Here is a 27,728-nt window from a genome sequence, read left to right as displayed (position 1 = left end):
TCCCTTCCAAGATTTGAGTTGCAGCAGTTCCATACCAGACTAGCGCAGAGATATTTTTATTTAAATAAGATCATACTTAGTCACAGCAAAAAGTCGTATTTAAAACTCACTCACATTCACAGAGGTCATCAACCAAATGGAAAAGTAAAAATGATGTCCACAGCAATTAGTAGGGTTTTTCCTTAAAGCGAAATAGCAAAGCAACAGTGGCCCCACCAGAACAACATACTTACCCTTGTCCCCTCATCAATCCATTCAACTGCCAGTAGTAAAGAAAAATTACCAATATATTTAGGAATAGGAAAGCATGTGACTCACTGAACTGCTTCCCACAGGACAGCGCCGATGCTTGGAGAACAGCCACTTAGTTGCACAGAGAAAGTCCTTAACCTGTGCAAGTCATGACCCAAAGCTTGGACAGTTCTCTAGCTCTTTAATTCTGGTTGACAAACAGATACGCCAAAGAGCAAAACATATTGTATGTGCAGCTGGTAAGGTCAACATTAACTTGTGAACTTGTATGGGCAAAGCATAGGATCACTTTAAGTTTTCCAAATTGCTTCAGAACAATGAATCTGATGACTCCTTTCAGTTGTCACCTTTTATAAAAATAGTTATGTCCTGGAAACCTGAGCATTGAATATTACAGTTCCAAAATGCAATATTACCCTCTTTTTTTTTTCCTTAATAGATTTTTATTCAGGTTTTCATTATACAATGAATAAACAGGATAGAATGTACAGCATTAGATAACGTACAATATTAGAACTGAAAGTACATCAAGTTAACAAAGGCGGCATTTGCTAAGATAGCTCTAGAAATGGTAAAGTGTATGTAGACATCTGAGGATGTGGTTGTACGCCTTGCTATTATAGAAAAAAAAAAGAAAAAAAAAAGAACAAGAACAGGCTTCGAACTAAATAAAAGACAATAAAATAATAACTTTTCCCGCCTATAGAAGGACGTTAGGAAGGTGAGATAAGCGTCGTCCGCTATGTAAATTAGAAAAGCATAGATACCGGTGGACACACACAGTGGAGAAATCAACATTTCAATGTGATAAGTAAAATCAAGGGTCCAGCTGGTAAACTAGTCATGATGAAGACTGGGTCAGTACCGTCTGCTATACTCTTCAACTACTTCGGAGAGAGAGGATGTTCCACCCGAGCACCCCCTGAGGGATCTATGCTGTGCTCGAGCAAAGCCATCCCCTCCTGCACCTATGGTTGCGTTAGGACTTGTTTCAAAGATTAAGGGTAAAATAGTGGGGTCAACTTAGGGGAGTTGACCCAGTCTTTCCATTGTTGCCAGTTAGAAAGAAGTCGGGTTTTGGGACCTCGTCTGAGTGCGAGTACTGTTTCATGTATGTAATGTGTGTGGGTAGTGCGAATTACTTCTGTTAGGGTAGGTGGATCAATGTCCTTCCACTTCCGTGCTATATTCAAGCGTGCTGCTAGAAGTATGTGTATTATGATGTTTCTGGTCGGGTTAGGAAATTGTTCAATAGTTAAGGACAGGAGGGCGAGGTAGGGAGATTCTGTGACTGATTGTTTGGTGACATCGGCGATCAGCTTGAATACTGAGTGCCAGTAGCCCTTGAGTTTGGGACAGTTCCAAAAGATGTGCAGTAGGTTCCCATGATGGCCACATTTCCGCCAACATGTACCGTCGTTAGTCAAGTCAAATTTGGACAATATTACCCTCTTGACATGCAGCTGCTGCCACAGGATTTCTACTGTACCCCACCTTACCCTTCTTCCTGCCCAAGCTCTATATGGACTTCACCTTTGAAGATATTAATTACCACTGTATCTTACATATTATACATACATACATACATACATACATACATATACACACAAACCTTTAAAATGTAAGCACCACCAGCTTTTCTGGCAAATATTCTGTTACTTTAATAACAGATAGACAGCAGGATAGCATGGCAATGAACAATTAGGCTTCAAGCAGGGCATAAAAAAAAAAAAACCCTGAGGCTTTTACAGGCATTGCCTTTTTTCAGCCTCAGCCTCTAAATGCACCTCTATTTTAGCCTATGTGGCCAAGCACACATAGGTGTTTACAGGCATATAACAGAAAACAGAAGCATTTAGAGGTTAAAAAATAAATTTGCACCACCAATGAATTCAGGAGAGGAGCAGAAAGAAAAAAGGTTTCCAATTACAATTACCAGAATAAATTAAAGCGTTTGTTATCCCAACACTTCATATTCCTTATATGTGCCTGCTGCATCATGTACTTGTAGGAGAAAGTATCCTATTCTCTTTGTAATTGCTTCCTTTATGTGAACTCCCTGGTGTTCCTGCCAGTCCCTCAGATTCCCTATTAAAAACTGACCACATTAAGCAGAACACATCGTGGTCAGCTCTCTAGCTGTGCTGGGAACTCTGCCTGCTATCCTCCAATGATCAGACTTGATTTGACACGCCCCCACTGCACACAGTCTGTCACTGGGAAGCTCAGTGTGCTGGTACTTCTCCCACCCCAGCTCTTATGCAGCTGAGAACAGAGAAAATGTGATAATTTATAAAAAAGGGAAAAAGGTATTTATAATGTTTTTATTATATCTATACAAAAATGTTTGCCTTTCATTTCTAATTTAAACTGAATGGGTTGTTTTACAAGGTGCTCATTTACAATCACTTTAATATTCCGATCAATGGAATGACTGAATGCCCAAATGCTTGACGTGCATAAACATGTCTAAACGTGTTTGCAAAATGCAGCTTTAGGTGTGTTTAAGCTGCTTCTTCCTCCCCTGAGGCAAAGGTGTCCAGGGGAGGAAAGAAAATGTCCTGTGTGCATGAGGCCCCTAATGTGATGGATTTGACAAAAGGACTGATACTAGTAAGGGACATAGTCTAACACATCATTGCAAAAAAAATAAAATGGTTAATAAAAAATCACAGAGCAACATTATTTTACCTGTAACCAGTGCTGTCCCATCAAAATTCCAGCGGGCAGCAAGTACTGCTCCAGAATGAGCCTCCACACTTTTCTCCACTCTGCCAACCTTAGTAATTAAATGGAATTTTCCTAGAAGTCAAAAGAAAGGGAGCATTAATGTACAACATCTTCAAAGAGTATTTTACATATCTGCAGGTCTTATTAAAATTGTTTTACTGAACTTACAACTTCCTTATAAATAACAGCCAGCGTTCTGGTATTTTGAATAATTATTGTGTCCAGTTAAATTGCCTATCTATTGGAGAGCTGTGACCTGAGTGGCTGTTGGCCACAACAATTAATTTTAGAGCTGAGGCTTAATGGTGCATACAAATCAATCTTATGAAGCATCAAATGGGTCTTTCCAATCTCTGCAGAAGAAATACTTTGGAGGATTATTAGTGCCTATGAAAACTTAGCCTAGACACCGTTTTAGAGGAAGTAAAAGAAGGGGTGGAACAATCTGCCTTGATTAGAAAGGTTTTGGTACCACAACTGCTGGCTGATACAGAATTATACCCATTGATTTAACGGTTTCCCAAAAAAGTTACAAGTAAGCATGTTGTGAATGATAACTGTCACAGTTGCTTGGGCTCCTAACCAAACTGTCAAGCCATCAAGTAGCTAGTGTCATAACCGATCACATGTGCAGCACCGTGGCAACTGCCTAATATGGCAGTTTCTTTGGCTGTGATGGGTAGAACGGTTTAGTTCCAATTTATTGAAAACCTGTGTTTCTTGGCTTACTGGGAAAACCTCCAAGAATTCAGAGCAGTAACAGAGAGAACCTCAGAAAGCATGCGTTCTTTGAATAAATGGAGAGACCTCCATGATTATAGTATCAGGCCTGAATCTAACAGTAGTTGTAGATAGAAAATCTTCCAAGTGAACAAAAACCATCAGAGTGAACAGGTATGTTGTGGAAGGGGTTGTAGACTCAAAGGGGGGCTGGTTCTCAATTTTTTATGTGCCTAGTGTCTATTTCTCCTGTAGATAGCAAGTTACCTAGGGTAATACTGCTATCAAGCTGCATCTGCATCAATGAACGATAGAAAAAATATTATATATATCTTTGCTAATAGAAGGAAAAATTGTTTAAAAATCTACTTTCTGGAATCACAGTTTCCTGTGCGTATCCTTCCTGGAATTTACCTGCGGTGCCCTTTACACAACCTCATCATGTGCTTTGTGATATCACAGTTATTGGGTCTGAAATGCTAACCTATGACTCATAGATTGGAATAATTCTCGGACTCTTATGCCATTTCCCGTCTAGGATAGAATAGTCACGCCATAACCAACGACCACAAAATCACCAAGTGAAACAGTTACTTAAAGTAAAACGTCAGTTTTATGAAGAATAGATTTACCCCTGCATATCATTTTCTAGTTATTTATAAAGCAGTGATCTACAAACTACAAACATGGAGGAATGGCTTCTGACAAATTTCTGAAAAACAGGCCAAAATGTGGCAAACAGGCAGGGGAATAAGTCTGCAAGTCTGTATTACAGGTAATTACTGTATGTTCACCGGTGTTACAGCATACTACTAATCCTGCAGTCCTCTCTCAAATTCCAATTTAGCAGCTTCATAAATATGGCAGACCTGAGTACAGTATAGTAAGAACAACAAGTCATGGAATCCAGAAGTGGCAAACTAATGGATGAACATAATGAATGTCAAAACAAGCTTTTAGCAATTAATCAAACTGTAATGCCATGTACACACGGTCTGACTTTCCGGAGAAAAGGTCAGATGGAATCATTCCATTAGATATTCCAATCGTGTGTGGGCTTCATCTGACTTTTTCTCTCAAATTCTGACAGACCTAAAAATAGAACATGTTTTAAATCTTTCCGACGGAATCAATTCTTTTCAGGAAAACCATTCGTCTGTATGCTATTCCGACGGACCAAAAATGACGCAAAGGCAGCTATTGGCTACTGAACTTCCTTTTTCTAGTCCTGTCGTGAGTCATCGCATTCTAAACGATAGGACTTTGATGTGATCGTGTGTAGGCAAGTCCGTTTCAGACTAACTCTGTTGGAAAGAGCGTCAGAGTTTATTCTGAGGGAAAAAACGGTCATGTGTACGCAGCATAAAACATGAGAAAAACTGAGAAAAATTAGGCATATAATAATAATAATTAAATTAAAGAATATGCGACCTGAATCAACTATTAGCTGTAGATAAGTGGTGAAACTTCCTACATGTCAGGATATCACAGCGAGAATACCAGTATGAAATGGGAAAACCTGTTCTTGGTGGCTGACTGGAGAGATGTCTAGGATTTAACAAATTTGACATGAATCTACCAGAAGGTTTTTTTTTTATCTTAATGCATTCTATGCATTAAGATAAAAAAATAGGATTTTTGTACTCACCGTAAAATCCTTTTTTCTGAAGTTCATTGACAGACACAGCTCCTTTAAATCTTGACCTTGGGGTTATGTCGCCACCTTCAGGAGAGGACTAGGCAGAACATGTAAAACATGTAAAAACAGCAAAACTGTCCCACTGGCTATAACCCCTCACTCTGCTTCCTGCAGCTCAGTTCATCAAAAATCAGTACAAACATAAATAGATGGGGTGGGTGCTGTGTCCATCAATGAACTTCAGAGAAAAGGATTTTATGGTGAGTACAAAAATCCTATTTTCTCTTTCGTTCATTGACAGACACAGCTACTTTAAATCTTGACCTTAGGGATGTTCCCAAGCAGTGTCAATAAACAAGGGGTGGAAACAGCAAAAAAATCTATTCTTCATAAAACTGACGTTTTACTTTAAGTAACTGTTTCACTTGGTGATTTTGTGGTCGTTGGTTATGGCGTGACTATTCTATCCTAGACGGGAAATGGCATAAGAGTCCGAGAATTATTCCAATCTGTGAGTCATAGGTTAGCATTTCAGACCCAATAACTGTGATATCACAAATCACAAGATGAGGTTGTGTAAAGGGCACCGCAGGTAAATTAAAGGAAGGATACCCACAGGAAACTGTGATCCCCTAGCTTTTGCCAAACCAATCAATATACACTTATAACAATTTTTTTACCAAAAATATGTAGAATACATATTGGCCTAAACTGATGAAGACATTTTTTGGGGTATTTATTATAGCATAAAGTAAACAATATTAGTTTTTTTCAAAATTTTCGCTCTTTTTCTATTTATAGCGCAAAAAATAAAAACCGCAGAGGTGATCAAATACCACTAAAAGAAAGCTCTATTTGTGGGCAAAAAAGGACGTCAATTTTGTTTGGGTACAGCGTCGCACAACCGCGCAATTGTCAGTCAAAAAGATGCAGTGCCGTATCTCAAAAAATGGCCTGGTCATTTGGGGGAAAATCTTCCAGGGCTGAAGTAGTTAAACGGAATCTCTCTAAAACCAAGCTAATAATATTCCCCCGCTCTTTGACTTTTCCATCAAGGTCAATAATGCAACCATCAATCCCTCCCCTCAAGCCAGAGTATTAGGTGTAATCCTAGACTCTGACCTGTCCTTTCAGCCCCAAATCCAATCGTTGTCAAAACCTTAACTTCACCTCCTATAATGTCTAATATTCGCCCCTTTTTAACGAATGAAACCACTAAGCTACTCATACACTCCTTTGTTATTGCTTGCCTTGACTATTACAATTCCTTTCTCTTAGGCCTACCTCTCCATAGGCTATCCCCTCTTCAGTCTATCATGAATGCTGCTGCCAGATTCCTCTACCTTGCCAACCGCTCGTTGTCTGCCACCCCTCTCCGCCAAGCCCTACACTGGCTTCCGATAGCATTTTGAATATAATTTGCTGGGCTAACAACAATATACAATGCCATTCACAACTTTGCCCTGAGCTACAACACCAATCTTGTCCAAAAAGAGCACCCAAACGTCCTGTCTGCTCCTCTCAGGACCTCCTGCTCTCTAGCTCCCTTGTCTCTTCCTTCCATGCTCATCTCCAGGACTTCTCCAGAGCCTCACCCATCCTCTGGAACTCCCTACCTCAATCTGTCTGGCTATCTCCTATTCTGGCTGCCTTTAGGTGATCCCTGAAAACTCATCTCTTTAGGGAAGCCTATCATGCTGCCAATTCATCTTTTGTCACTCCCATCAGTTCATCCCCCAGTTACTTTTGTATCTTATGAGCAGGGCCCTCTGATATTTTATTGTATTGTAACTGTACTGTCTCCCTTTTATATTGTAAAGCGCTGCATAAACTGTTGGCGATATATAGATCCTTTATTAATATAATAATAATAATAATAATAAATTGTTGCTTGAGGCAAAGAACACCAATTACACCCATGAATGGTTTAACCACTTAAGGACCGCCGTATTGCCATTGTACGTCAGCACAATGGCACAGGCAGGCACAATCACGTACATCTACGTGATTGCCTTCCAGCAGGTGGGGGGTCCGATCGGACCCCCTCCCGCTGTTTACGGCGGTCCGATTCGGTCCAGGAGCGCTCCGTGATGAGGGGATGGCCGTTGGTTTTCGGCCACCCCCTCTGGATCGCTCCTGGCCAATGAGAAGCTTCCTCCCCTGTGTATTGTTTACACAGGAAGGAGGAAGTGATGTCATTCTCCTCGGGGCGGTCTTTTTGACCGGACTACGAGGAGAAGAGTAAAAGTAAGTGTGCACCAACACTACACTGACATGTAGGTACACACAGGCACACAAACCCCCCCCGATCCCCCCCCCCCAGTCACAGTGTCACTGATTGCATTGATCATTTCTTTACTGATCAATGCATTCAGTGTCAGTTGTGACAGTAAAAACTGTCAGGACAGTTAGTGTTAGGTCCAGGGTAGCCCCCTATCACCCCCCAATAAAGATTTAACCCCCTGATTGCCCCTAGAGTTAACCCTTTCACCCCCTTTTGCCAGTGTCACTAAGCGATCATTTTTCTGATCGCTGCATGTGTCGCTAGGTAGCTAGTTATTTTTTTAGGTTCACCGCCAGGTTTTTATATCGCTAGGTACCCCGATATACTACCCAATAATGGTTTTAACCCCCAGATTGCCGCTAGTTAACCCTTTCACCCCCTTTTGCCAGTGTCACTAAGCGATCGTTTTTCTGATCGCTGCATTAGTGTCGTTACAGTCGCTAGGTAGCTAGTTATTTTTTTAGGTTCACCGCCAGGTTTTTATAGCGCTAGGTACCCCGATATACTACCCAATAATGGTTTTAACCCCCTGATTGCCGCTAGTTAACCCTTTCACCCCCTTTTGCCAGTGTCACTAAGCGATCATTTTTCTGATCGCTGCATGTGTCGCTAGGTAGCTAGTTATTTTTTTAGGTTCACCGCCAGGTTTTTATATCGCTAGGTACCCCGATATACTACCCAATAATGGTTTTAACCCCCTGATTGCCGCTAGTTAACCCTTTCACCCCCTTTTGCCAGTGTCACTAAGCGATCGTTTTTCTGATCGCTGCATTAGTGTCGCTACAGTCGCTAGGTAGCTAGTTATTTTTTTAGGTTCACCGCCAGGTTTTTATAGCGCTAGGTACCCCGATATACTACCCAATAATGGTTTTAACCCCCTGATTTCCGCTAGTTAACCCTTTCACCCCCTTTTGCCAGTGTCACTAAGCGATAATTTTTCTGAACGCTGCATCAGTGTCGCTAGTGTCGCTAGGTAGCTAGTTATTTTTTTAGGTTCACCGCCAGGTTTTTATAGCGCTAGGTACCCCGATATACTACCCAATAATGGTTTTAACCCCCTGATTGCTGCTAGTTAACCCTTTCACCCCCTTTCACCAGCGATCACAGTATAAGTGTCACTGGTGACGCTGGTTAGCCAGTTAGTTATTTAGGTTCCCCGTCAGGTTTTTATATAGCGCCAGGGACCCCCATATACTACCTAATAAAAATTTGAACCCCCTGATTGCCCCTAGTTAACCCTTTCACCACTGATCACCGTATAAGTGTTACGGGTGACTCTGGTTAGTTTGTTTTTTATAGCATTTTATATTCAAATCCGGAAGGCAGTGCTTGGTTTTCGGGGTCCCGTACGTGGCTAGGCTCCCAAAAAGTCCCCCACATGTGGTATCCCCGTACTCGGGAGAAGCAGCAGAATTTATTTTGGGGTGTAATTTGACTTCTGCCCATAGCATGTGTGAGCAATATATCATTTAGTGACAACTTTGTGCAAAAAAAAAAAAAAGTTTGTAATATTCCCGCAACTTTTGGCAAAATATAAAATATTCCATGGACTCAACATGCCTCTCAGTAAATAGCTTGGGGTGTCTACTTTCCAAAATGGGGTCATTTGGGGGGGTTTTGTGCTATTTTGGCATTTTATGGCCTTCGAAACTGTGATAGGTAGTGAGGAGTTAAATCAAAAATTTGCACCCTTAGAAATCCTGAAGGTGGTGATTGGTTTTCGGGGTGCCGTGCGCGACTAGACTCCCAAAAAGTCCCACACATGTGGTATCCCCGTACTCGGGAGAAGCAGCAGAATGTATTTTGGGGTGTCATTTCACATATGCCCATAGCATGTGTGAGCAATATATCATTTAGTGACAACTTGGTGCAAAAAAAAAAAAGTTTGTAATATTCCCGCAACTTGTGGCAAAATATAAAATATTCCATGGACTCAACATGCCTCTCAGTAAATAGCTTGGGGTGTCTACTTTCCAAAATGGGGTCATTTTGGGGGGTTTTGTGCTATTTTGGCATTTTATGGCCTTCGAAACTGTGATAGGTAGTGAGGAGTTAAATCAAAAATTTGCACCCTTAGAAATCCTGAAGGTGGTGATTGGTTTTCGGGATGCCGTGTGCGACTAGACTCCCAAAAAGTCCCACACACGTGGTATCCCCATACTCGGGAGAAGTAGCGGAATATATTTTGGGGTGCAATTCCACATATAACCATGGCATGTGTGAGCAATATATCATTTAGTGACAACTTTTTGTAAAAAAAAATTTTTTATTTTTTTTTGTCATTATTCAATCCCTTAGGACAAAAAAAATAAATATTCAATGGGCTCAACATACCCATCAGCAATTTCCTTGGGGTGTCTACTTTCCAAAATGGGGTCATTTGGGGGGGATTTGTACTGCCCTGCCATTTTAGCGCCTCAAGAAATGAGATCGGCAGTCATAAATTAAAAGCTGTGTAAATTCCAGAAAATGTACTCTAGTTTGTAGACGCTATAACTTTTGCGCAAACCAAAAAATATACGCTTATTGACATTTTTTTTACTAAAGACATGTGGCTGAATAAATTTTGCCCTCAATGTATGACTAAAATTTAGTTTATTCGATTTTTCTTATAACAAAAAGAAGAAAATATCTTTTTTTTTCAAAATTTTCGCTCTTTTTCCATTTATATCGCAAAAAAAAAAAATCGCAGAGGCAATCAAATACCATGAAAAGAAAGCTCTATTTGTGGGAAGAAAAGGACGCAAATTTCGTTTGGGTGCAATATTGCATGACCGCGCAATTACCAGTTAAAGCAGCGCAGTGCGAAATTGCAAAAAGACCTCTGGTCCTTAAGGTGTTTATTGGTCCGGAGCTGAAGTGGTTAATAGAATAAAAAAAACAAACAAAAAAAACACACACACAGATCTGGAACCTTCTCAGAGATCCCAGATTGTGCTGGGATCAGTAGAAACAGTCTGCAATGACTGCACACCCAAATGAGGTCATCCCGTGAGCAGATTTTCCATTACAACCTATTCAGAAAATAAGATGGTAACAACTATTAGGCAAAGTTGTTTTCTCTTCAAATTGTGGTGACTATTGGAAAATGTTTGATTTGTCTCATAATCATCCTGTGTATGAACAGTTTACCAGAAAAGACACCTATGAAACTAAGCAACATGTTGAGTACAGATCAAACATACTCACCATCAGAACTTGTTAGCACAAACACATCTGATTGTCCTTGTTTCTTGTTACCCAAATTCTTGGGAAACCAGTGTAGGTCAATAGGATAGGTATCATCTGGGAGTTTTACTACCAGTGATGTCTCGCCATTCAACAAATTCCACTTCATTATTTGATGGTCATCACTGCAGGAGTACAGTTCATCAGCAGAGGTCCAGCCCACGCAGCTCACCAGTTCCTTATGTACAATGGAATTAAGAAAGCCAACTTGTTGATAGAGAGGAAAATGTAGCCAGCCTTTCCCCTTACAATTTAAAAACATACAGGATTTAATGATGCCTAAAATATTATACATACAGGTGGATTATATGCCAGAATAAATCATTTTAGATTAAATCAGCTAATAATTGACTGGTGTTAAGACGCCCATCGAAATCCATTCAAATGTCAAACTTACATAATGCAGTATCTTGATTATACAATGCTCACAATTTCCAGTGTATGCTGCAATCACACAACTAAATTTATGTTTCTTGTAGGATCCAGGAGGTTGATAAGGGAGCCAACTACTCCAGTTTGTCAGGTAAGACACAGCATACAGCCAAATCCTTCAGCTTTTACACCAGGTTGACAGGCTGTGGGTGGGCCTCCTGATAAAAGCAATGGTATGTGGCATTCAGATGTACTGGAAAGATTTGAAAGAGAGGCCACACAGTCATGGGCAAACCACACAGGGACAATCTCTGCAGAAAAGCCAACTGGGAAATTATAAGTTATCACAAATTGCTATGAAAGGAAAAAGAATCAAACTGCACTTATACCTTTAAGCCCTTGTACACACGGTCGGACATTCCGACGGAAAATGTGCGATCGGACCGTGTTGTCGGATAATCCGACCGTGTGTGGGCTCCATCGGACTGTTTCTGTCGGAATAGCCAACCGACAAAGTTTTGGAGCTGGGCTATAAAATTTTCCGACAACATGATCTGATCGGACTTTGTCCGATTGTTTGTAGAGAATTCCGATCGGACAAAGTGCCACGCATGCTCAAATCAAATTCCTAGACCAAAGCTATTGGCTACTAGCCTGAACGTAGTCCCGTCGTAACGAAATAACGTCATCACGTTACGAACAATCAGATTTTCGGACAACTTTGTCTGAGCGTGTGCATGCAACACCAGTTTCGGACAAAATCCGTCAGACAAAATCCAACAGATTTTGTTGTCGGAATGTCCGACCGTGTGTAAAAGGGTTTATACTGACATTTTGTAAAGTCTAAGGAGGTTCTCAGGACATAGTTCTAAAAGTTAGATATTATTACACCTTAAACACAAAAGGATAGTTTTAGGACTTATTGATAACTTGCTACTACTGATAAAATGTGAAGGGTTAGTAAATTAATCCTAGAATGCCAGAAAAAAAAAAACTGAGCTGGCGCTCTGCAACTATAAGCTTAATTAGGACTTCTAAAATGTTATAATTTTCCACCATGTAGAATGTGTGTCCAGTTAAAGATGCTACGCACCTTTCCCCTAGAGTACACCTACTATTGTCCTTAAAGTATAAAACACAAGCAATTCAATCATGGACGCATAATGCTCAAACACAATCCTCTTAGGCCTGGTACGCACCGGCTGAATATGAGCCGATTCAATAGAAACTGGTCGACATTCGGGCCCGTGTGTACAGCAGCCTGTCCGACAGAAGCCGGTCGAACGCATTGGCTTCTGTTGAAGGGCCAAGCTATGAAAGAAGGTTTCCTCTAATGGGACTTTTAGGGGCAAGGGCTCCTCAAAACTGTTTTGAAAAGTAATAGATTTTATTAGGAAAGTTAAAAAACAAGTAGGTAAAACGTGATGATTATCATCACGTTTTTTCCTACTAGTTTAATTTTCCTAATAAAATCTATTACTTTTCAAAACTGTTTGTTTTTTGAGGAGTCCTTGCCCCTAAAAGTCCCATTAGAGGAAACCTTCCTTTCGTAGGTTGTCTGACTCAGGGATGTGGGTAGCTTCTCCTACCCTATAAACAATTAGTATCATTTTTGAATTTCTGCAAATGGAAAAAATTATTCCGCGCTAGGGAAAAAAACAAACTCAAATGTACTAAATGTGAAACAGGCTGCAGCAATAGATGTGATACAACACCAAACAAGTATACAGAAACAAAAAACTGCGCCAACCCTACAATAAAGAATGTCAAAAAGTAATAACAAAATAAATAGGCATTAACCTTAAATGATTATGACAATGGAAAAACAGCTTAAGTGCATAAAGAACACAGCAATGTGTAAAGTAAAAAACATAAATAAAAGTCCATTCAAAAGAAGTTCCTATGTGGATCCAAATAAGCGTTTGTGACACCGCGGTGATTAGAAACGATCCAAAAGCTCAAAAAAGTGCCCGTCACCATACAATGAATGTGCTTACCAGAGAATAAGCAATTTGGGCATGTGTGTATAATCGATGAGTCCCATCAAAAGATATCCTCCTTTTTGGTGAGTCAAATCTCCATCTCCCAATAATGCCCTCCAGGTATTAATATGCTTCGTGGAGCTCAGTAATTCCCGAAAAAGAAAGGGGCTAACATGGCATGATATCGTTTGAACAATTTATTAAAGAAAAAGGTAGCACACTTACATGTGGATGAGTAAAATACAGCTTTGTATAAATAGTAAAAAAACCGGCCGGTAAAACAAGAGCCCGTCCTCCTCTCGAACAGCGTGGTGGCGTCACTGCGTGCCCTCCCAGACGCGTTTCGTCATACCTGACGTTGTCAGTGTGGAAGCTACCCACATCCCTGAGTCAGACAACCTACGGTTTTTTTACTATTTATACAAAGCTGTATTTTACTCATCCACATGTAAGTGTGCTACCTTTTTCTTTAATAAATTGTTCAAACGATATCATGCCATGTTAGCCCCTTTCTTTTTCGGGAATTACTGAGCTCCACGAAGCATATTAATACCTGGAGGGCATTATTGGGAGATGGAGATTTGACTCACCAAAAAGGAGGATATCTTTTGATGGGACTCATCGATTATACACACATGCCCAAATTGCTTATTCTCTGGTAAGCACATTCATTGTATGGTGACGGGCACTTTTTTGAGCTTTTGGATCGTTTCTAATCACCGCGGTGTCACAAACGCTTATTTGGATCCACATAGGAACTTCTTTTGAATGGACTTTTATTTATGTTTTTTACTTTACACATTGCTGTGTTCTTTATGCACTTAAGCTGTTTTTCCATTGTCATAATCATTTAAGGTTAATGCCTATTTATTTTGTTATTACTTTTTGACATTCTTTATTGTAGGGTTGGCGCAGTTTTTTGTTTCTGTATTTTTGAATTTCTGTTGAAGGGGCATGCTGAAAAAACAGCAGCCGATCAATGCTTGCAGCCAATAGCTGTGAGCGACAATCCCCCATCAGAACACAAAAACTCAGCAGGGAGTTTGCTGTACTAATTATGTGATGTTACTTGTGATGTTAGCTCGCTGGGTTGAATGAAAAAGAACTTAAAGTGTGTACCAGGCATTAATCTTGCCTTGCTGCAACACTAAAAGACTTGTTTTGAGCACAACTAAAATTTAAGTTTCCCTTATATTCATACTTAGTATGCTGCTGTTAACCATTATTTATCCTGTCAACAACTTTAAAAATGAAAAAAAGTATGTTTAATGATTTCTTGCAGTATTTTCTATTCCATTAACTATTTTTTATTCACTTCAATGTACCTTTGAACTTGCTATAGAATTTTGTTTCCCAGCATAACCTCCATCTACCTGAATGTCACAGGCCTCTCCTTTTCTGGAAGTGTTTAACCACTTCATACCAGGCACTTTCACCCCCTTCCTGCCCAGGCCAATTTTCAGCTTTCAGCGCTGTCGCACTTTGAATGACAATTGCGCAGTCATGAAACACTGTATCCATATGACATTTTTATCATTTTGTGAGTCAGATAGAGCTATCTTTTGGTGGTATTGAATAACATTAAAATAAGTAATTTTCCTTTTTCACTGATGTGCACTGATGAGGGGGCACTAATGAGGCTGAACTGATGGGTACTGATAAGGTGGCCCTGATTATCAGTGTAAATAAAGTACTGACAGCCTTGCCAGGCATCGGCTGTACTTTCCTCACACACAGATACAGTATGCCAATAACCAACAAGTCTGTTTACATGTGATCAGCTGTAATTGGGCACAGCTAATCACATGGTAAAGGGTTGCTGTGATTGGCCCTTTACCATGATCTGTGATTAGCTGTGTCCAAAAGACACAGCAGTCACAGAGCACGCCCAAAGTGCACCCCGGTGGGTGCATAGGGGCGGGATTTTTGATGGACGCCCATGGATGCCCTCCCAGAACCAGAAAGCCACGCTGTAGCCTTCTTTTAGTTATAACTCAGTATTAAAGTGGTTAAGTAAATTACCCTATGTGCTGGCCCAGCATCTCTGTCCCTCACCTCTCTACATAATGTTTTATGTAGCTGGCAGGGGAGGAGCAAAGAGGAATATTGTAGAGTGACAGCTCTGACAATACATCAAAGATGGTGATGCTCAGCAGCAATCTCAGGGTTTTCGGATTTCTAAACAAGGGAGGTTTTTAGAAGTAAATAACATGCGTACAAAAATTTATGCACAAATAATCCCATGGGAAAATTTTTGTTAAAATAAATGGTCTAGTGACAGATTACATGCAATTGAATTACTCATGCGAGTGTACAACCCTTAGCTTATAGTTGGCTAAAAGGGGATACACGTGAACATGGCATGTGTGTCTAAATCCAACAACCACACATGTCTTAAAGGAGAAGTATAGCCAAAGCTCGTTTGGCTGTACTTCTCCTATGGATCATAGGAGTGCAGTATGTTTTGCATCTCCCCGAGGAAGTCACGAGGTGTGACGAAACTAGAAGGGACCTGAGAGGCTGACGAACGTGGAAACAGGAAGCAGCATTCTGAGTAACAGATGCAAGGAGCACTGACGGCCGATGGTGCAGAGCTGGTTGAGAGGTGGCATATTCGTCTTAGCACTGGTGATACAAGTATAATACACACAGGCTTGTTTTAAGATTTAAAGGGGTTGCAAACCCTCATGTTTTTTCACCTTAATGCATTCTATGCATTAAGGTGAAAACCTTCTGTAGTGCTGCAGCCCCCCAGCTCTCCCAGTTTTACTTACCTGAACACTATCATCCTCTGGCCGGGAACAAGTACACCATCTCTAGCTGGTGTCTAGTGTCCTGATTGTATAGATTGATAGCAGCGCAGCCATTGACTCATGCTCAACGCACATTAATGCTAGGCGCATTCCCACATTAAAGCATTCTAATGGGCAGAATTCATGGTAAGATGCAGGAATGGCTTTTTACAGTGATTTCACTGCTGCTAAACTGTAAGAGAAAAAAAATGTCACGGGCATACAATGCACATGAGGCCTTCGTTTTCATTTAGTGGCAGTGTGTCAGTTATTGTTAGCTTTAGTTAGTGTCATCTATGGCCCATAGGAACCAATTAACCTTCCAGCATGTCTTTTGAGTGTAGGAAGAAACCAATGCAGGCACAGGGAGAACATGGAAACTCCAGGCAGGTACTGCAGGGGTTGGGATTCGAACAGATTATTTAGTGCTGTCAGGTGGAAGTGCTAACCACTTTGCCACTGTGCTGTCCACATATATTATATTTAGTATGAGTGTTAATGGTCAAATATCAGACAACATCGGCTGGTTTAATAGAGACATTCTTCATCCTGTGTTGAAGGCGGCCGACTTCTGTAGAAGGTTTGTGACCAAAAAAAGCCATTGGCTGAGAGCACTAATGGAGGGGGGGGGGGTTGGGGGTTCCATTGTCAGTACACAATAACTCAGCAGAGGAGATTGCTGTACTAACATTGGAGTGTTAGTAGTACAGTGGTACCTCCTGAGCTTTTCAGTTTTTATCATTCAGCCCACTGGGTTAAACAAAACAAAAAAAATACTGGTGTGTGCCAGACTTATGCAGGCCATACACGGTCGAATTTCAAACAAATTTTCTTTTCAAAATCAGAAAATGTGTTTTTTTCTGATCCGATGATGCCACCATTGATTTTCGAAATTCGGCCGACCAAGCTTTCAATTTCACCTCATGTTGCTACAGAAAAGAATTTTCTTGGGCGGGAATCTTCTTTTCTCTCCGTACATTTTCTTTTCTCTCTGTACATTTTCTTTTTTCTCCGTACATTTTCTTTCTTATTACATTTCTCGCACGATTCTCCCATCATTGATTAGAAAATCGTTCGTTTTTCAAAAAATTTCCAACATGTCCGATTCCTCAAATTTTATTTCCGCATGAAAATCGGCTGTTTCTGCAGCCCACTAATGGTGCGAAATTCATACGAAAATTCTTAGATACGATTTTCGAAAGAAAATTCTTTCGAAATTCGAACCGTGTATGGCCGGCATTAAAAGGTCAGTGTGTTTAGGTGGGAAAACAAAAAAAAAAAAACACTACTACTACATACTATTGTTTCTTTTCCCTACTATGGGTACTGTGGCCAGTTTCTGGCTAACTTTGCCTGGACATCCTGCAACACCAGCTGGTGACTCTTGGGGGGGGGGTCACTCTCATACAGTAAAGTTACAGCAGAATCCCAGCATCGCTAGGTGCACGGCCAGGCAATCTTCACTGGTTGCAGATTATTTAAGAGCCTGTTCTGGGACATCCTATTCCCTTGAGCCTTGGTATCATCAGGATTGGTGAGCGGGCAGAAGCTCACACGGTTTACAACCCACAAAGACACTGCACGCAGACACCTTTCTCCCATCTCTTTACATTTAAGCCTAAAAAAGGAAACACTTTGCACATGTTATTTTATGTTGCTGGTCGCCATTGCACAGCAATCCTTCTGGGCCCTTGTTGAGCGAGCTAAAGACACTGAATAGCTACATAACAAGGACTCCTCCACTCTTCTCTCCCTACTTAAAAAGGACTGCAAAATATCTGCACACATTAAAGGGGAACTTTATGCAGAATAATTATTGCATTTTTTGTAACGCGTTGTTTTATAGTTGTGCCACAAACTTGTTGGGCCCGTGGCATCAGGATTTGAAGGGAGCAGTCTGACATAAAAAAAAAGTCATTCTCTTCCCTTTTATACCTGTGTTTATAGGTTCTTTCAGGACCTACTGGTTACTACAGTTTGACTTTTTGTGATTTTCTTCATATTGCATACCCTTTGCATATTTACCAAGAGCAAGCTTTTAACAATGAAAGATATCTGCCTAGGTAAGTGATGGCAAACCTTGGCACCCCAGATGTTTTGGAACTACATTTCCCACGATGCTCAGCCACTCTGTGGTATAGTTGAGCATCATGGGAAATGTAGTTCTAAAACATCTGGGTGGCCTAGGTCATTCTTTTTCTTATCTGCTTCAGAAATCTTAAGTAAAATACTTGTTTACTTTGCTACATTCTGGTGTCTGTGTAATTGCATTATCACTTTGAAATATGTCTGAACCCAGGGTGTCAGAGGTGTCAGGAGGCTTGCAAGGTCAGGGCAATCTTCGGAGTCAGTCATCTTCCAGAGGCCCTCACGAGGATGGCACTACAGTGCAAAGAACAAATCACACGCATACGTTGTATTGCTGTGATCATCAGGAGTAGAATTCATTGTTTAGGGTTTTTGGTGGTGGGTCATGGCAATAGCATAAAAATAAAAGGCTAAAGTTTAAAAAATAAATGATTTATTTTTTTATATATTTTGAGAGTTCTCCTTTCATAATGAAACAAAATCAGGAGATATCCATTACCATTTCCCACTAAATGAAAACCCAATCTGTCCTGAAGAAAAAAACAAGGTATAATCCACCTGGATATACTATGTCAGGGGTCTCCAAACATTCAAAAGAAAGGGCCAGTCCTACAGACTTTAGGGGAGTCGGTCTGTGCCCAGTGGGAGTAAACATTGCCCGATCTTTGGAATTAGGGGGAGAAATAGTGTCCAGTTTTTGTTGTCAGTGGAAGGAATTATGCAAAGTTGCAAACCTAGATTTGGACGTTAAGGGTTATTTTGACCCTAGTCATGAAGGGATTAAGGTGGACTGGTTTGAAATCATTCAAAGCAAAGGATATGTTTTGGTTCCTTTAACAAAGAAGTCTTGAGTCTCATTTTGCTGAGGTGAAACCAAGTGATGAATCCTGGATTCTTCAGGAGTGGAAAATTTACTTCACCTGCATTAGAATAAAGAAGAAGCAGTCATAACATTTCTTTTTAACATCATGTTATTGGGGCTTCAAGGCCATGTCATGAAAAACATTTTCTAATAAAATTTCTCAGATAGAGCTGAAGCTAAGAGCAACAAGGAAAGCAACGCTGTCAAAAGCTCACATCTTTGCATGACCTACTGCTGCCTTTTGCAGAACATACTAAAACCCTCCTGAGTGACACCATGTCCATTTCCCTGGCTGTCCCTGGCCTCTTTGATCTGCTCAGCCATCTTGAGGACTTTAAACAGAACACTAGCTACCAAGACCTTGCTACAATTGCACAGAAGAGGAAAGGGAGTTTGAACCAGCGTTTTGCTTTATTCTTAAGGCCCGTACACATGGTCAGACTTTTTGACAACAAACATGCAAATTAGCTGTTTTGGAGCAACATCCGACTGTGTGTATGCTCCATCGGACAAACTTTTTCTGTTTTCATTGGACTTTTGTTGGCTGTGCGAATGGACAAACTTTCTGGCAACAAAAGTCCGATGGAGCAAATTCCGACTGTGTGTATGCAAAAGCATCGGACTTTTGTACAAGGTACAAACACGCATGCTCAGAACCAATGCAAAAGATCAGACAACAATACAGAAGTTGACCAAAGGTGGCGCTGGAGTCATTGAACGTCCTCTTTTGAAGTGGCGTCAGTACGTTGTGACGTCACTACGTTCGTGTTTGTTGTCAAAAAGTCCGACCGTGTGTATGCAATACAAACTTGTGGACCACGCCCTTTGTACAAAAGTCCACGGAAAAGTTTGTACAAAGTCCGACCGTGTGTATGAGGCTTTAGATCCAACTGATGAAATGTTCTTTCCACTTGCAGCAGCTGCTTGTTTTGTCAACCCTATCGTCTGTGAAACCCTTGATGTGGCAGATGAGAATATTCAGGAACTGCTTAAAAAGGCAAAGGAGTATCCCGCAAGAAAATCCACATTGCCACACATACACACACACTCACACAACAACATGAGGAATTATCTGAAGAAAATTATGTGGTGGAAGAACTATTGCAGGAAGTGGAAGAAGCACCGCCACCAGCATCTACATCTAAGCAGCCAGTCTTTTGGTTTCTTTCTAAATTCCGCAGAAGACCCAGGCAGAGGATCTCCCCAAACAGCACAGAGCAGCAGATCAGAAAATATAAGGAAGAGCTTTTGCACAAGTTGCCATCAGTGAGGACGCCTTAACAGATTTTTGGCTGTTTTTTGACACTTTTTATCACCAACTAAAACCTTTTGCACTAGACCTGCTGGGTATGCCAGCTTCTCAAGCCTTTGCAGAGAGGGTTTTTAGTGTTACAGGTGACCTCTCTAGAGGCTGGCGGAATAGAGCAAGGGTCATGTTGGCACAAAGTGCTTTCCTTAAAATGAATCGAAACAAATAAGTGTTTTATTATTCTCTTCAGGTATTTCTAACATAAGAAGCATACTTAATACTTGTGGGTTATGCTTATTGCAATAGGAAGACTCAAAATTAGGGCTGTGGAAATTAAAGATCAATTCCTTGATTAATCGATTAATTTTTTTGATCGATCAAAAGAGTTCCATGGAGATCCGGTGACATCACGGACACTGACGTCATTGGACTCCTCCCTCCTTCCCCAAGTATCTCCGTCTGCTAACGAAGGGAAGGGGGAAGAGTCCGGTGACGTTGAAGTTCTGATTGAACGTAACGCTTACGGGGGAGGAGCTATGCATGACATCACCCGCTGCTGCCCTGCGGAACTAACATGATTGTCAGCTTTACATGCTGTGTTTTTATCATCTTTATGTGAGTAGTTTGTGTTTGAACACAAAAATCAAATCTTATACTTAAACGGTGAGCACTTAGATCTTTTCTTTCTACCCATGACCTGGCGTCCTTGCTGAGATCTAAGGAGACGTGAGAGAAGTTTATGGTCCGTGTTAACCCTTTTGATACCCGCTTGCATGACTACCTGTTTGCACAGGGGCCCATGCCATAAGGTGAGAGTGATTAGTTAAACCTGAGGTGGGGGAATTGTCACGCTACTGTGAAAAAAAAAAAAAAAAAACCTTACGTCATTGCTACAGTTTGAATTTAAAATGTATTTGTGTGAACTGTGAAGTTAAGTCATGGATTGTGGAAACAAACTAGTGTCGGGTGATTGTATATAGTGTATACCACATTTACCACTGACTAACGTAGAGTTGCAATGCAAGGAGATCGGCTAAAAGTAGTTGGATCTGTATGTGTGTTATAATTAATATTCGTATAAAATATTTAATATAATTGATCATTGGACATAGTGATACAAACAATAAAAATACAGAAGGCAATTGATGTGGTTAATACAACCATATATATATATATATATATATATATATATATATATATATATATATATATATATATAAAAAGAATCAACAAAGCAATAAATTTAAGGTTATATAAGAAAATTAAAGCATCCATAAGATATTAACTCTACGCGTTTCATGGTTTTGTACCAATCTTCAGGAGTCAGATGCATATAGATATGGGCTAGAGAGAAATAAAATAAATACATTTTAATTAAATAACAAAGGGAATCATCTATTTAGGTAGAGGGTAGGTCTAAGAGATATATAGTTTCCAAAATACTCACTAAATGCCAATGGATAGGATCAAAACTCCTAGGGTGAAATTTAATGGTGGTCTGGGCTACATATGGTCTCAACCGGGGTTGAGGCAAAGAACATCCCCCAAGTGGGTGAACCCCGGACCAGGGAAAACCAGCCGACACAATCACCAGAACACCACACTGCATCATCGCTCGGGAATGTGCAAATATACCACGTGAACTTGCAATTCTAGTGATAAAAATAAAAAATGTGGAGTAATTAATGAAGAAAATTTTTTAGTAATAGATATGTGTAGGCTAAGAATACCGTTATGGATATATAAAAAAATATATATGTTGGTGCCATGAGAGTGTAAATGTGATCGCTAAAAAGTGTGATTGACCAAAGTGTGACACATGTAAATAACCAAAGTGTAACAGATGTATTTACCTAGGGTTTGCGGAGAGTTGTGCAAGTTGGATATTCCCGGCCGGCGATAGTGCAGGGATTGAGCCGGCAATAAAGCCCGCCACTGAAATACCCCGGATCCGGGGCGTGTTCACGCCAGCGTCATGAAACGCCGGAACAGCGTGCAGGGATGAGGGGACTCGTCCTCCGCGAACTGACGATCGCGGTGGATGCCCACTCATCCGACGCGGAGGCGTATGATGACAAAGAACACTACCTCCTACAATACAGCGTCAAATGACGCTGCGTGCAGGGCGTGTTGCCATGACACCGATGCGCCGAGGTCACGTCCCACCCCCGTCAGCAAAGAGATGGGCAGGGGAAGCGAACTAGGCACATCGCAACCCCGAAGTGGAAACCAGAGTGCACCAGTCCCACCCTCACTCAAAGGGGTAAATAAAATAAAAAAATATAATAATAAAAAAAAAATATATTGAAAGGGGAGACATTTTAAAAATTAATTGGGTCAATATTGATTAAGTAAGTACAATAAAATGAAAATGACAACAAATGAGTATATTTAGAATTATATTGTATTATAGTGTTGGCCAATAATGAATTGACTTTTTTTTCCTTTTTCTGTTCATTTATAGAGATTGTTTCAAAATAGAGGTTGGGTCAGGTCCAAGGTAGGTGTCTTTCACCCATATTTGGTCAAAATTCAAAATTGTTATAATTAATCTATTTAAAAAAAAAACGATTAATTGAACACGAAAATTACAATAACAATAACAGCCCTACTCAAAATAGCTCAACAGTTTTAATTGTCAATTAAATTCAGAGGAAAAAAGCAGAGGCTGAGGCTCAGGCTACAAATGCCATTATTATGTGGAACAATAACAACAAACACCACTTTTTATCAACTTGTCTTGTACTCTCTCTCTTAGCATTGACAAATTTGACAATATAGGTAAATCTCACACTAATGAAAAAGAAAAATAGATCAGAAACGGATGGTCAAAAGGGGCAGCCTTTGAGCCTTCCCTTACGCCGGGGTCCTGCCCTGGTAGTCTTTTAGTGGGATATTTACCTCTATTATTGTCATTGTGACTTTTTCTTTGAATGTATATGAGAATTAGAACTGTTTAAATAATAAAGTAAACTTATTCTTATTGTAGAAATAATCAGTACCCTTATTATGCTGTGCCTGTGCCAGACTTGCAGCGTGCTGCTGTCTATGTGCATGCTGTACTTGGCCATATACATGTACAGCTATGGCCAAAATAACACCAATTAATTATTTTGACAATGTCTGACAGTGCTGCTTCAGTGTTTTTAAATCTTTTTGTGTCAGACGTATCTGGTATAGCACTCCATAAGTGTCAAATGCTTTTATTGACAATTACATTAAGTTTATGCAAAGGGTCAATATTTGCAGTGTTGACCCTTCTTTTTCAAGACCTCTGCTACAGTTCGCCCTGGGCCTGCCATGGAATGTTGCCACTGAATGTTGTCAATCAACTTCTGTGCCACATCCTGACTGATCTGGCACAGGCAGTGGCACTGCACATTCTTGCATAATCAATGCTTGCAGCTTGTCAGAATTTGTGGGGTTTTTTTGGTTCACTCACCAGCCTCTTGAAATGGGATTGACCATGACCAGCAGTTCACCACAAGTTCTCAAAGGTATTAAGGTCTGGGTAGTTTCCTGGCCATGGACCCAAAATTTTAATTTTTTGTTCCCACTTCCCCAAACCACTTAGTTAGAACAACTTTTGCATTATGGCAAGGAGCTCCATCATGCTGGAAAAGGCATTGTTGTTCATCAACAACTGTTCTTAGATGGTTAGAAGTTGTTCTCAGAGCCTGAGGATGTTTTTGTACCATTTATTCATGGCTGTATTCTTAGACACAATTGTGAGTGATCCCAACACTCCCTTGGCTGAGAAGCAGCCAACCGCACATATGAATGGTCTCAGGATGTTTTACTGTTGGCATGACAGTCACACAAAGAGTTCTTATTTTTTGGGGGGGTTTTGTGTTTTTTTACGTTACGCCTTTGTCAAAACAGCAATATTCTTGACGAATCGGTTTTACTTAAATAGAGACGTTATACAGCGACTAAATCTGTGTCTTTAGTGCATGTTCAAACGTAACCATTAATAACAACAACATATTCGATTTTCCACTCCTGCATCAGCATATAATGAGTTTGGAAATAGCAGAGAAATGCTTAAATAATGCATTACAATTTAAACTACACCTATTTGATTTTAGACAACTAAAATTAGTTTTAGTCGACTAAATAAGACTAAAACTAAAACACTTGCAGAAGACTATAAAAGGACTAAAACTAAAATGCCATTTTAGTCCTAAGACTAAATCAAAATTTGCTGTCAAAATTAACACGTGGATAGCACCAGCAGGGGACAGCCAAAGAGAAGGTGAGGAACCGGTTTATGTAAAATCGTTGCACAGAGCAGTTCATTATAAGGCCTAATTCACACCATGTGCAGAGATGTCAGTTTTTCTGCACATGTTCATCAAGGGCACAAAAAAACAATTGTTCTCTATGTGCCTGGCCTGTTGACACCACAACACTGGTATCAGGTGCAGATTTTTTCTGCGCAGGAATCTGCAGCATGTATGCAGTTTTCTGTGCAGAAAAATACTGTTGCGATAGCAACACTGTAGAATGAACAGGGCACATAACTGACACACATGAAAACTAATGTCAATGTGCATAAAAGCTCACTGAAGCGTGCATGAAAACTGAGGGAAACTGATGTGAACTCATGTCTCTGCAAACAAAACCCCCGTTAGACTTACGGTAATGGTAACGGTATTTCCATGAATCTCCCAGGACAGCTACTTGAGAGCTGAATGGCTCCGCCCTCTACAGGAAACACAAAATCAGACACAATTTAAAAGGCCGCCCTCTCTCCTCTTGACCCTCAGAAGATCAAGTAAACCTCCACCAAAAGTGCACTTGGCAGAGGAATAACAGAAACACACTAAAACACCCCCACCAGGTAAACAAAAGGAGACCAGTGAATACACAATAGGTTGGGAATATAGACGCTGTCCTGGAAGATTCCTGGAAATACTGTTACCGGTAAGTCTAACGGGGTTTTCCCCCTCATCTTCCAGGATAGCTACTTGAGAGGAGAAGCAAGATTCTATACCTTAAGGAGGGATGACAGCCTGAAGCATTTTCTTACCAAAGGAGAGGTCCTGGCTAGAGAGCATCTGAAATCTAATGCTTGAAGAATGTATGAGAGGAGGACCAGACAGCAGCTTTAGAAATTTCTTCCCAAGATGTTCCCGCTCTTTATGCCCATGATGTGGCCAAAAAACTCGTTGAATGAGCTCTAACTCTGGAAGGAGGGATGTGACCTGATGCTCTGTAAGCTTTGCAAATTGCTTTTCTAATCCATCTGGAAAAGGGACTTTTAGATGATTTGGGCTCCTTCTTGGGGCCAATGAACAACACTAAGAGTTGGGAGGATCTCCTAAATGTTTCTAGATAAAGCAGAAGGCATCTTTTCAGGTCTAAAAAAAAAAATCTTTCCTCTTCTGCATTATTGGGGGAGGAACAATAAATTGGAAGCACTACCTCCTTGGACCTGTGAAAACTGAAAGGAACTTTAGGCAAGTACAAAGGATTGGGCCTAATCACTACCTTGTCCTCTAAAATTCTCAGGAAAGGATCCTTTCAGGAAAGGGACTCTAGATCAGAACTCCTTCTCCCTGACTTTATATCCAAAAGAAAGGTAATCTTTAAGGAAATCGATTTCAAACAGGCCTCATGCAATGGCTCAAAAGGAGCCCTAGTGAGAGCATTTAATACTAACCACATATCCCAGGGAGGAATCTGTTTAACAGCCCCGGTTGTATGCCTAGTTTTGGCTGAAAGGAACCTCCTGACCAAAGGTAGTCTTTTTTCAGCAGAGACAGTGCAGCAACCTGAACCCTAAGGGTTCTGACAGAAAGCCCTTTCTTCACTCCCCTCTGTAAAAAAATCTAAAACATAGGCAGTAGAAAAAGAATCTATCCCTGTCTTGTTCTGCCAGGAAACCAAAGTTTTCCAAACTTTCCCATAGATCTTTCTTGTGACTAACTTACGGCTGTCCAGGATAGTCTCAATAACCCACTCTAAACACCCCCTTAGCTGTAGGATGCGCTGCTCAGCCTCCAGGCTGTCAAATGGAAGGTCTGAGAGTTTGGATGGAGCACGGCCCCAGGGGGGTTCTATGGAGAGAGCTCTCAGCAAGGAGAACAAACTCCTCCTGGGCCACCAAGGGGCAATCAGGATAATTACTGATTGGTCTTGAACAATCTTCCGAACTACCAGCGGTAAGAGAGGAAATGGAGGGAAGGCGTAGGCTAGATATAAAATCCCTGGGAAGAAGAGCGCATCTGTCCCCTAGGACTCCAGAAAACAAAAACAAAAAAAACAGGTAGTTTCTTGTTGAGACTGAATGCAAAAAAGGTCCACTCTGGGAACAACCTACTTTAACACTATCTCCTGGAATGTGTCTTGATTCGGTTCCCAACTGCTGGCACTGATGTTTATTCTGCTCAGATAGTCCGCCAGAACTTTTGCTGTCCCACTGATGTGCACCGCCCTTGTTACATATAGTTACATAGTTAGTCAGGTTGAAAAAAGACACAAGTCCATCCAGTTCAACCTTAAACCTTGTTCTCTGCCCAGGACAGAATCTGCTGGGTTAACAATAGAAGAGTATCCGAGCAAGTGCCCCCTTGCTTGTTTAGGTATGCCATGGTCGTAGGATTGTCTGAAAAAATCAACAGGTCCTTTGAATTGACCCTCTCCTTCAGAGCAACTAAAGCCTTCCCCACTGCTAACAGTTCTCTGAAATTCGATGAGTCATATGCTTCCTCTGGCAGCCAGGCTCCCTGGGCCTGTCAGTCCCCTGAGTGAACTCCCCAGCTCCACAGACTGCCATCTGTAGTAATTTTCATTGGGGAATTCTGTACCCAGTCCTTCCATCCCTGCAGATATTCCCGCTGCTCCCACCAGGACAGATTGAGAAAATCCTCTCTTGGAAGCTGTACGAGATGATTCAAAGCTTTTTCTGTGATCCCAATGATGCAGAAGAAACACCTGAAGGGGCCTGGAATGCAATTGGGCCCATGGCACCCCTGGAATGGCTGCAGTCATTAAGCATAATAACTGCATGACCTGACGAAGGGAGGCCTGTGGAAGCAACCTGAAGTTCTGCACGGAGAGAAGAATCTTTAAAATCTTTTATTCCAGAAGAAAAATCTTTGGGCAACAGTGTCTATTAGGTAACCCAAAAAGGGCATGCTCTGGGAGGGAACAAGGCAAGACTTCCGCTGATTGACCTTCAACCCAATTTCTGAAAGGTACGCAAGAGCAATTGTAGATCCTGAACAAGGCTCTTTCTCTCGGTCAAAGCCCAAAAAATAGTCTAAATATGGAACGATCGATACCCTCTGTATCCGAAAATAGGCCAAGATTTTCGTGAAAATCCTTAGTGCTGCCAAGAGACCAAAAGGGAGGGCTCTGAACTGCCAATGACTTGGACCGTTCTCCATGAGAACTGCAAATCTGAGGCACTTTTGATGGTACATGAAGATAAGCATTCTAAAGATCCAGAGTTACCATTAACACTCCTGGTAATAACAGATTCCTTACAGAATAAATGTTTTCCATCCGGAATCGTCTGTAGAC

The 27,728-nt window shown here is 40.8% G+C and overlaps 1 protein-coding gene across 2 annotated transcripts in view; it reads right to left on the bottom strand.

Annotated features, from left to right (window-relative positions):
- Positions 1-27,728, bottom strand: part of IFT80 (intraflagellar transport 80) — a 189,469-nt gene that overhangs the window by 156,910 nt on the left and 4,831 nt on the right. For both annotated transcript variants that reach the window (XM_077488065.1, XM_077488064.1), the window contains exons 2-4: positions 18,911-19,007; positions 10,815-11,038; positions 2,944-3,054 (exon numbers count right to left, since the gene is read on the bottom strand). In XM_077488065.1, coding sequence (XP_077344191.1) covers positions 2,944-3,054; positions 10,815-11,038; positions 18,911-18,945 — 370 coding nt within the window. In that variant the 5' untranslated portion in view covers positions 18,946-19,007. The remainder of the gene's footprint in view (positions 1-2,943; positions 3,055-10,814; positions 11,039-18,910; positions 19,008-27,728) is intronic.

This window comes from Lithobates pipiens, unplaced genomic scaffold, assembly GCF_037356315.1.
Source record: "Lithobates pipiens isolate NorthernLeopardFrog02 unplaced genomic scaffold, aLitPip1_a1.2 Scaffold_18, whole genome shotgun sequence".
NCBI classification, from domain to species: Eukaryota; Metazoa; Chordata; class Amphibia; order Anura; family Ranidae; genus Lithobates; species Lithobates pipiens.
This window is presented reverse-complemented; position numbering and strand designations above follow the sequence as displayed.